The sequence below is a fragment of the Arachis hypogaea genome, chromosome 5 (genome assembly GCF_003086295.3).
Source record: "Arachis hypogaea cultivar Tifrunner chromosome 5, arahy.Tifrunner.gnm2.J5K5, whole genome shotgun sequence".
NCBI classification, from domain to species: Eukaryota; Viridiplantae; Streptophyta; class Magnoliopsida; order Fabales; family Fabaceae; genus Arachis; species Arachis hypogaea.
In genome coordinates this window covers 116,171,694-116,183,166 of record NC_092040.1, presented here as the reverse complement: position 1 = coordinate 116,183,166, position 11,473 = coordinate 116,171,694, and the positions used below count along the sequence as shown (strand labels likewise).

Sequence of the window (11,473 nt, the reverse complement as noted above, 5' to 3'; positions counted from 1 at the left end):
CCCTAGGAGTAAATATTACGTACTTAAGGTTCTTTGAGGTAGACTTAGTGAGTTTGGTTCGTCACAATTGGCTAATTATAGTTGAAGACAAGGATAGAGACCCCAATTCCCATGCTTAGTCAAGAGTACCTTTGATTCATATTTGAAAAACCAAAATTCTTAGTTGCTAGTTCTTGATTTAGTTAATTGCTTAAATTTAGAGTTTCTTGCATTTTAAGATTTCTTGCATGACAAGCTTGGTAGTTAATTTTCATTACCATGATTCTCAACCCCGTATTTTTTATCAATGCTAAAGCACATGCTTGCCCATTCTTCGTGAGACGACCCAGAGTCTAAATACTCCGGTTACATTCTTATTTGCGGTTAGCACTTGTGACAACCACCCTTTCTTAATTTGGGATTGAGGATTGATTATCGGTTGGGCTATACTAACAACGGAAGTATTTTGTGGAATTCCGAACCGGTATACCTTCCATCAACTCTACCAAACCCTGCTCATGGAACATAGCAAAGTTAAGTTTGACTCATTTAATAAATGAGCTCAAATTTTTAGCTCAAGCTCAGTAGCTCACTGGCTTAAGAGCTTAGCTTATAAAGTAACTAACAAATTGAGCTAAAAATAGTTCACATGCTATTAGGAACAAGGTAAACTATCGAAATTGCACCAAAAAACTCATATCGCTATGAAAAATAACCAAATAAGATTTCTATGAATGACAAAGAAGTCTCAAAAGATTTAAAAACGTGACAAAATTAACAAAAATATCATATTTTTTTTACATAAATGATAAAGGAATTTTGTATTTAGTAAACAACTTGTGCATTTTATTTTAAATTCAATCATTCACAAAAAACATTGAAAAAATTCCTTGACAAATCACCAAATTTTAACTATGACAAAGTCTCATTTTTCTAATAATACTTACAAAAAATCGCATCGAAATCTAATATCTAAAGTATTTTATGAAAAAAATATAACTAATATCCGGTTAGTTTTCTCACTTTTTAAATCTTTTGGAGCTTATTTGTTATCTTTCTAGGTTATTTTTATTAGCGGCATAAACTTTCGAGTACCATTCTTGGTAGTTTATTTTTAGAAAAGTATCTCTTCATGCAACAAGGAAACTAAATGAACAAGATATAGCAATAGTTTCAAATAGAACATTTGCTTCATACCATATATAGCTTCCATGTTATTTTCCTTGTAAACACCAAAAGGTGATCCATGGACAGAGAGAAGCATCTCGCTAGGTTTCGGCAGCCTAAGGGTTTTAGGTGTCATCCCAACAGACAAGCGCTGACTACTCACCTGCAAAAGGCAACAAAGCCAAATCAATCACAACTGTTTAAAAAATAGCCTCAGCAATGAATACTAGAGTTCATAAAGTCATCCATAAAAAACAGAAGGTAAAAAATAAAGGGAGAAAATTCGGACATTGGGAGTCTGAAGACCTTCTTGACTTGTGAGAGTCTGAGCTTCACATGGCTCCTCAAAAACCTATGTAACAGATATTCAATCAATTCATATTATCACAATACATTGCAATCACTAATTAGTTTTTATTTGCAAGCTGTTTAAGTTAGTCATAATAGATTTAGCAGCGTATGCAATGAAACTAGTAATAGAGGCAAGTTCTCTTCCATCTGCACATGAAAGGATCCTAAATGAATAGCAACATTTCTCATTCAAATCAATTCATGGATGCTTCAGCACATGATGGAAATGAGAATGGAAGTGCTATATTAATGCTGCTCCTACACAGCTACCCCCAATTTTATGTCGCATCAAGTCCTATGTAAGTGACCCAAACAAGCCAGCTAAGGATGTTACAAAATACAATTAATCAAAGTGCACAGAGAAGATAGAGAACATACAAAGTCCTTAAAATGAAGATTTTCATCACCAAGAAATCCGGTTCTCCCTACCAACAAAGAAGTAAACTAACAGGTATCAACTACAATCTATGCCAAAATGTATAAGAACTATAATATCTATAGTAAAATCGTTCAAAATTGAAGGAACTCAAACATTTTAAGGGGCACAAAACAATAGTATGTTTCGTAACATACATTTCCATTTTTTTTAATTCAATTTAGGAAACTTTAATTCAGATATGAAATGAGTTAAATCGAAAGAGAAAACTAAACACTACCAGTATTGCTAGAGTATTCAAAACCACCAAACTAAGGAACCGAAAAAGGACATTCCGAAGGAAAAGCAATCGAAAGCCTCTAGAACAGAGAAGCGTGCAAATCTCTTCCTACACCACCACAAGTCGTGGACATTCTGCTCCCTCTCTCTTTCTACTTCACATCAAATTTTCCATTCCCTTCATCTTTCACAATTGAGGGATTCGGTAAGGTTTCTTCGAAGACCTGCAGCATTGGCTTCCGGAGCTGTTCCTCACTGAAACACGACGGAACCAAACGAAGTTCCATCAACAATCGCTCAATCTCAACATCACGAACCACCTTAATTGCACTGATTTGACGCTCCACTGCCACAAACACACAGGTAGAGTTTTAATAAAAATAAATAAATAGTGAAAACTTTATGCTGATCAAGAAATTTGTTATTTGATTTTGCTGTACCTTCGATTTCAAGCTCTTTGAATTGAGGTTGCTGCGTTTGGGTTTTAAGTTCCTTCAATTGAGTTGATTGTTTGACCATTTTCTTCACTCTACGCCTTGGAAATTTTGCCTTTAATATACTAAAACTAATATAGTAAGAAAAAAGGGCTACAAATCTACAATTATAGTTATCAGAACTGAATCGGCAATCCACCCGGTCTGGTTCAACCGATGGGTCACTGATTCACTCGGTTGACCCGGTCATAATTTAAAAAATATAAAATTATATAAATGAAATTAAAATTACATATTAAAACTTAAAATGCAAGTCTTTACAATAATAATAATAATAATAGTAATAATAATAATAATAATAATAATAATAATAATAATAATAATAATAATAATAATAATAATAATAATAATAATAATAATAATAATCAAATGTTAATTTTTAGACAACTAATGATGAAAAAGAGATAATAAACTAGTTTCTAGTACAAAATACTTTCTTTATTTAAATAAACAAGAGTAAGCAAAAGATAACATAATCGATAATCAAGTCCAAGTGATCTTAAAATCGACATCTATATCTTCATAGGACAAATTTGGAGCTTGATCAACATTTTCCTCACTTTGATTTGCATCTATATCTTCCATAAGAAACACTGCATTATGATGTTATGCAGAACATCTGAAATAGAGAAAGAAGAGTTTGAAGAGAGAGGTACAAGAAACTAGTGAACTGAATTAACTTCATCTTATTCCTCCATCAATGAATCAATTCTACACACCTCTTAGAGAGATGCAAGAGCTTTATTTATAACAGAATTGAAAAAGAGAAAAAGATCAGACATCAGAATAACAAACCCTAACTAACTGTACCAAACTGATTTTGTTATTGACTAACTCTCTTATCTCTTATCCCTTAACATACAGCAACAAAAGATTTAGCATTTTTTAAGCAACACAACAAGAAGGTTCAGTAACAAATTCAACTCAAGTCAGTTATCCAGTAACAAATTCTATTTCTAGCAACAACCACATTTATGATAGGTTCAGCATCAAATTCAACTTAACAACAAATTCTACTTCTAGAGTTCTAGCAACAAATTCAGCTATGATAACTATGATAACTTTCAGGCAGCAACAAAAACATAAACTATGATATAACAAATTTCATCAACACATTCAACTTTCAGCAACAAATTATTTTGGCAACAAAATCAAAGTGCAGTGATGCAGCAAAAAAATTGAAACAGAAAGAACAGGGGGAACTCACCAAATCGGGTTGCACGAAGGAATCTGACAGCGAAGGAGAAGCTGATGGCGAGGAAGAAGCTGACGGCAAGGCTCAAAGCAAGAAGACGACAACGAAGACCAGCCCACTAGGATCTGTTGGCTCTGTTACCAGCGATGAATAGCGTAGGGAAGGGAGAGATCGAGACCAGGTGTGAGATAGAGACTGTGAGAAGCAAGAAGATTACCACCACCACCACCCGAGGGACCAGATGCGGTTCCATTTGCTTCTGCCGCCAGCGAAGCGAGCACAGGGGCATGGGACCGTGACGACGACCAAGGTGAGTGGATGAGGTGGGGGACTGAGAGAGCGATGAGGTGAGGCCGTGAGAGACTGAGAGTGACGACTGTCGAGGTGAGGGGAGAGATGAGAGAGGGACTATTGAGTACTGAGTTCTGACTGCCGAGCTAGAGACGGAGAGAGCACAAAGATTCAAGAGTCTTAGATTTGGCATTTGGGCATAGAGTTTCATCGAAAGGGGAAGGGGAGGAGAGGGTTATGAAACGACGCCGTTTCAGGTATTAAGAAGAAAAAAAAAACGACCTGGACCGGGTTAAATTAATCAGCTGGGTCATCGGGTTTCACGAAAACCCGTCGGGTCGAACCAGGTCTGTTGCACAATCGGTTCAATGAGTGGCTCGATCTAGTCAGGTGACCGGGTGATCGGGTTTTCGGTCGAATCGGCCGAGTTGAGCCGGGTTTGATAACTATGTCTACAATAGACTATAAATAAAGACACAAATATCCTACATAATATAATTTGCAACATTCAGATACAGGTCTCCAACATTCATTAAAAGATTTCACCTATCGTCATTTTAATCTACATTATTATTTAATAGACAAAAAATTACAGTAGATGGATAGCTTTTTGTCATCTCCCAAAGTAATCACTCAATATTTTCTCACAACATTCTTTATTATTTTTTCTCCATCTTTTGTTATATGTCCATTCCCTTTGTAGCATTTAGTAACATGATACATATATAGAGATATCTTTTAGTCATCACAATATATTTTTAGATGTCCTTTATATCAATGTATATATCAACTTTCTTTCTTCCTTCTTTCTTTCTCTTTTTATTTCTTTCTCTTTTTTTGCTTAACTTATTTTCTTCATTGAAATCTTTTTATTGTAAACTATTCATTTTTTTTAATCCAAAATGGGATGAAAGTGATCCCAGAGACTGTGTTTCTTCAACTTCTCAACTTTTTCAATGAATAATAATATTCTGTGTGATCTGATATATTTCTATTAACAAATTAACATAGACAATAATAAAAGACAAGAATATTGTTGGTTTAACAAGCAGTCATCAATTGCATAGCCATAAAAGAGTCTCATTACATGAATAAAAGACAAATTGAGAATTGTAAACAATCATATGCAAGACACTTATTACATTGTATTTAATGAAGATGGATTAGTGAACCTAAATGGTAAGCAAAACCGAAGCAAACTAAGGCCTTCATTCTTCCATTTGTCTTTAATTAAATTCAAATGACAAGCAAATTAAGGCCCTAGAATGTTAACTAGTTCATTCTTTTATAAAGCAGCAAGGTTTAATCATACACAAGCAAATTAAGCCTCTATTTGGGAAGAACACATCACAAATATTAAAAAACTCTCACTGAATTGAATAAAGTTTAATCGCACTGTATTTTCATCTCATAACGAGGCAACCCAGAACTAGTCTAATAAAAAAGGTAGATGAACAAAGAAATTTAAAAATTGAACTAATCCATATTCTTAACTGATCAAATCATCAATATTCAATAATCAATTAATCAAAAATCAAGAGATGCACAGAAAAGTAGAAGAAGAAACACGCCATCAATGTCCATTCCATTCAGCAAATTCTAGTGCCAAAGTTCTATCATTCCAGAAAATGACACAAAACAATCATACAAAATACAATAGTTTAAAAATAAATAAATTCAATTCACAGAGTAAGAGAAAAAAATATTTAGAAAAACATAGAAAATCCTAGAAAACTCTAAAAGACCTTAGAAAATCTTAGATAACCCTAGAAAACCCTAAAAAATCCTAAAAAATTCTAAAAAATCCTAAAAAACCCTAGAAAACCCTAAAAAACCCTAGAAAACCCTAGATAACCTTAGAAAACTTTAGAAAAATCCTAGAAAATCCTAGAAAATACTAGAAAAATCCTAAAAAACGCTAGAAAATAATAGAGAAACCCTAGAAAAATCTAGAAAATCCTAGAAAAACCCTAAAAATTGTGAAAACTATAAAAAACCCTAGAAACTCAAAAAATCCTTAAAAAATCCTAGAAAACCCTAGAAAAAACCTAGCAAACCCTAGATAACCCTAGGAAAACCCTAAAAACCCTAGAAAATCCTAGATAACCCTAGAAAACCCTTGGATTCCGGTCACCATCAACCACGTTCACGTCAACGCCGAGAAGAATTCCATCGGAGGGTTATTCCCTTCAACAAATAGGGAAGATGCTGAGACTTCAGTTTCTGTCCCTTTCAACAAATAACTTTTTAGGTTCGGTCCCCACTTCGTTGTTGTGCGATTCTTTGTCCATTCAAATTGTTAAACTTGTCTTTAATTTTCTCACGGGAATTTTCGAGCTGCAAAGTACAAAGAACTGCATTAACTCGGGTTGAAGTGAGTCTCTGAATTGGAGCAACTTGGTGGGTTATTGTTGTTGTTCTTGTTCTTGATTATGAAGGTTATAATCTTCTGCCATTTTTATTTTTTTGAATCAGTTTATTGAGATTTTTCGATTTCTTTTCTTTATTCTGTTTAGAAATAAGATTAAGGGGAAGATATGATGATAATAGTGGCGGTAGTGGTAAGGGGTTTGGTGATGGGGTATTTGGAAGAGAGAGAAAATAATATTTTGGAAATGATGAAAGTGAATAGATTTTGAAGGGTAAAATTGAAAAAAAAATAGTGTTGACCATAGTTTGATAAAAAAATTTGGAATAAGGATAAAATTGATGCAAATCGAAAAAATTAAATATAAAATTGAAACAAATTAAAACTTAAGAATATTTTTAAAATTTTTAACAAATTTCAAGAACAAAAAATATACTTTACCTTAAAAATTATACATCTTCAATCCTTGTTTTTAGTCTGTATCTTCAACCTTCTTCCCCCATCTACCCCCAAGTTGCAATGGTAATAAACTAGGCCAATTCTTGCATAAACTTCTTTTGTTATTCTAAAAAGAACCACATCATTGTATTTTACCATGTGGTTTTGTTTTGTACATAGATTGTAGGAACATGCATTTTACAACTCAAAATTCATGCCAACGATACCCTTTTTTTTCTAAAAGTTAAAATAATCATCGAATACTAACAAAACTAGTGGTTCAATTTGTCAATATGTTTTTCTTTCTTTTTGAGATTCAACACGTATTGTATACTAACAAAATCACGATGGTAAATAATAAATATGCGCAATTTGGAAATTTAAGACTGAATTTTTATATAAAGGTTTTGCCGAATGAATTGATGAAAGAAAATTAAAACGAGCAGACTCAATGATGTAAATAAAAGCCCAAACTCTATGAAACGCTGTAGTTACAATGGGCTAAAGCCCAATCTAATAAAAGCCCGTTAACAATAATTACTGTCCATGCATGATGCATGGTGGATAGAGCTGTTTGGTTTAGGTAGTCGGGAAGAAGAGAACAAGGCAACCAGCATCATTAGCAATTTGCAGCATTGCCAAATGGCAATGGCAATGGCCATGACCTCATCCTTAATGTTATCAACAACTTGTTCTTTCAGTTTCCCTTCTATCACTATATGCATTTCCTCTTACAACCCTAACCCTTCTAGAAGACTAGCTCTCTTTCACCTTCTTTCTGGTCCTTTTGGTAATTAACCTCCATTCACATAAGCTTTATTATTATCCATTTGATACTTAGAGTTAATTAATTATATTATCACTCTGTTTATATTAACAGAATTGTTATGTCAATTTGTTCAGCTATTCCATAGTCCCAATCTCTGTTATTTGGTGTAAAAGGTTCAGAATTGTTTAGAGTAGCAGAGGCTAATACAGCAAAGAATCTAATTCAACCAAAGCAAAACTTGTTTGAATAGGTCAAAAATGACAATAGAAGATTCTTACATGTTGTGTACCGTGTTGGGGACTTGGATAAGACTATAAAGTATGCTACCTATGATGCTTCAATTGCCCTAAATTAATGCAATTATTATACTATATTCTTGAATCTTGATTACATTTTTGGAATGTGTATATATATTTAGGTTTTACACTAAGTGCCTTGGCATGAAGCTGTTGAGAAAACGTGATATACCTGAAGAAAGATACACAAATCCTTTTCTTGGATATGGCCCTGAAGATTCCAATTTTACAGTTGAGCTTACCTATAGTGAGTTTAGATGTGCAAGATACAAACTTTTGTTTAGCATAAAATAGTTTGTGCTTCTCATGTTTCTTGTTTGTATTTCTTGATCATTGTAGATTATGGAGTGGACAAGTATGACATTGGAAATGGGTTTGGTCATTTGGGTGTTGTAGTTGAAGATGTAAGCTCCTATTATAGAACAATTAGAAAACAAAGCATGATTGTTGATATTGTAGAACTAAGCAACAGCAACTTAAAATTCAAATAGAGTCTCCAATTGAACACATTGGTGCATTAAGAACCAATTTATATTTTTCATGAACATTAGTTACCAGCTTATCTAACATCACCAGCCAATTAATCAATGTGTGTTGTTATCTTCAAACTATGAAATTCTCACAGGAAGTTAAAAACTAAATGGTCTTTTTAAGAGTGGTTTTTGGTTCATTTCCTTTTATTGATGCTCAATTTTCATGTATGTTGCATGTCTCTGTCAAATTTCTGACTTAAATTATGATGATTATTGTCCTTACTCCAATTTCTAGGCTGCCAAGGCAGTTTATCTGATAAAAGTAAAAGGTGGAAAGGTTATCAAGGAACCAGGGCCTGTCAAAGGTGGCAGCACAGTAACTTCTTTCATCCAAGATCCTGATGGTTATGAATTTGAGCTCTTGGAAAGAGGACTTACTTCCGAACCCCTATGCTAAGTGTCACTTCGTGTAGGTGATCTTGACCATGCCATAGTCTTCTATCAGAAAGTGAGTGTTTTCTACTCCTGTTAGGATGAAAATGTGAAAGGTTCTTTCATGAAGTGAATTCCATCTTTCTTTCATGTATTAATATTTTTTCTTTGTTTTTATGGATTTCAAAAGGCTATTGGCATGCAACCTCTGCATAGGAAAGACAATCCTGAGCACAAGGTAAACTTATGCTGGTGGCAATTATTAATATCATGCGCAAGTTGGCTTGTTTGGTTTCTGTTTTCATTTTCAGTAACATTTGCTTATTAGATTTTGTGAAGAAAAAAAGTAAAAACAAAAAACATGATTTTATCGATTTTTAGCTATCAATTGTCATTGATTCTGATTGGTTTATAGAATACAGTTGCCACAATGGGGTATGGTCCTGAAGATAAGAACATTGTTCTAGAACTTACATATATCTACGGAATCACTAATTATGACAAAGGAAATGGCTATGGACAGGTAGATACTATTTATTTTCCATTTTCGAAAGTGATTTTATTGATTTTTGTGGTGTTCTCCGTGTCTATTTTCTATATCTTACTGTTAGAATGCAACTCATTTATGTGTTTGCACATATTGCAATAGGCACAAATGATGTGTATAAGAGTGTAGAAGCAATCAAACTGTGTGGAGGCAAGATTATCCGTGAACCTGGGCCGCTGCCAGTTATCAACACCAAGATAGCAGTTTGCTTGGACCTTGGACCCTGATGGTTGCAAATTGGTATGCGTAACCTTTCCATCTATTTGATTGTATGGGATTTATTATGTGCTTCTTCTAAGACTTCAACCTGGTCAACTATGTTGATGAATTCATGGGTGGTTTGTGTTTGATATGTAATTAGAGAGGAATGAATCATATGTGAAATAACGTGAGAAATACTAGGCAAATATATTTTATTTTAAACACCATGCCGACTCACACTATCCACGGTTGAACGGGGTGAGTCGGATGACTTGCGATGCAAGATATGTACACCTAACATAACTCAAAATATTATTTACCACTACTTCTTTTTCTCTATACCTATCATCTGAGTTCTCCTTTCATTTATACCCGAGACTTTGGCATAGAATGATACCATCTTATTGTATTTTAAAGTTTGACTTGTGTATTACTTATGCAGGCTTTTGTTGATAATGCTGATTTCCTGAAGGAATTAGAGTGACAATGTAACGGTTCTAGATCCTATGCCTCTTCATTGAAATCATTGTACTCTGTCATAGTCCTTGGCGAAATCTTACAGTTATTCTATCAAATGTACATCTTTATAAGCATCTCACAAAGTAAAAGTAAAAGAGAAGTAGAAAAAGCAACCCCATATCAGCCATTTTATTTTTTCTTATTTTCTGTTTATATTTATGCCGCTTTGGCATGGCAATTCAACATATACTGAATCCCATCAAGCTAGAACTGTTTGTCTCTTTTACTCTCACATTCAAACTCTATTATCCTTTCTGCAGTTTTAATTCCGAAATATGCCCTCTTTTCTATTAAGTCTTCTTTCTCTCTTCCTGGCCAAGCTTGGACATCACTGCAGACTCCGGTGACTATACCTGCGATTTTATAGGCCATACCTTAAAGCATTGGTTTTTAGATTGTGGGAAAGAATAGTTATGAATGAAACTTTGAGCTTACATTTCTTCTTTTTGGTGAATGTTCCTGCCATGTGCTTGCTCTTCATTTTTGCTATAACCTGTTGTAATTTTGTTAGAACATTCCATGTAACTATTTAATTGGAGATATTAACAAAATCAGTGGTTATGATTATCTCCTATGCCTATTATTTTTTGATGGATTTTTGAGTGTCTTCTAGCAATTACCTGTAAATTTGAATTCATATTGAAAAATACTTGCTTCCAGTGAAGATCTCCTGCATTTGACATTCAGAAAGAAAGGGATACTTTGTGTTATAAATATAAACTTCTATGTGCATTTGCCATTTATTTTAATTTACTTCAATTGCTATAAATATTTTAAGGATACCTTTTCGTGTACGCTTTAGAAGCTCCCCTCCTTCGATAACAGAGTTTAGTGCCAGCAAGATGTTTGCTTCTCTTCCTTCCTTGCATTTTTCATCGACTAGAGGGATTTTTAGATTTTTTCTAGGATTTTCTAGATTTTTCTAAGGTTTTCTAGGATTTTTCTATTGTTTTCTAGGGTTTTCTAGTGTTTTTTAGGATTTTCTAGGATTTTCTAGGATTATCTAGGGTTTTCTAGGATTTTTTAGGGATTTTCTAGGGTTTTCTAGGGTTTGTTAGGTACTTAGGTTTTTTTAGGATTTTCTAGAGTTTTTTAAAGTTTTCTAGGATTTTTCAGGATTTTTTAGGGTTTTTTAGGGTTTTCTAGGAGTTTTCTAGGATTTTTTAGGATTTTCTAGGGTATTTTTTAGGGTTTTGCTCTAAGTGAGAGATCCTTGGTTTAATACCCACGTATAACATATTTTTATAACATATACATATATAGGATGTAAGTTAGTCATACTCAATTTCCAATCCTCT

General features: G+C 33.6%; 1 protein-coding gene and 1 pseudogene across 1 annotated transcript; one reads left to right on the top strand and one right to left on the bottom strand.

Annotated features, from left to right (window-relative positions):
• Positions 1–423: 423 nt before the first annotated feature.
• On the bottom strand, positions 424–2,671 carry LOC112729082 (uncharacterized). Its single transcript, XM_072196156.1, has 5 exons — positions 2,593–2,671; positions 2,314–2,498; positions 1,436–1,498; positions 1,177–1,309; positions 424–491 (listed from the first exon to the last, which is right to left on the bottom strand). Exons 1-5 carry the CDS (start codon positions 2,669–2,671, stop codon positions 424–426), a joined length of 528 nt encoding a protein of 175 aa, XP_072052257.1.
• A 1,411-nt stretch (positions 2,672–4,082) lies between these two features.
• LOC112729021 (probable lactoylglutathione lyase, chloroplastic) lies at positions 4,083–10,140 on the top strand (annotated as a pseudogene).
• Positions 10,141–11,473: the final 1,333 nt, after the last annotated feature.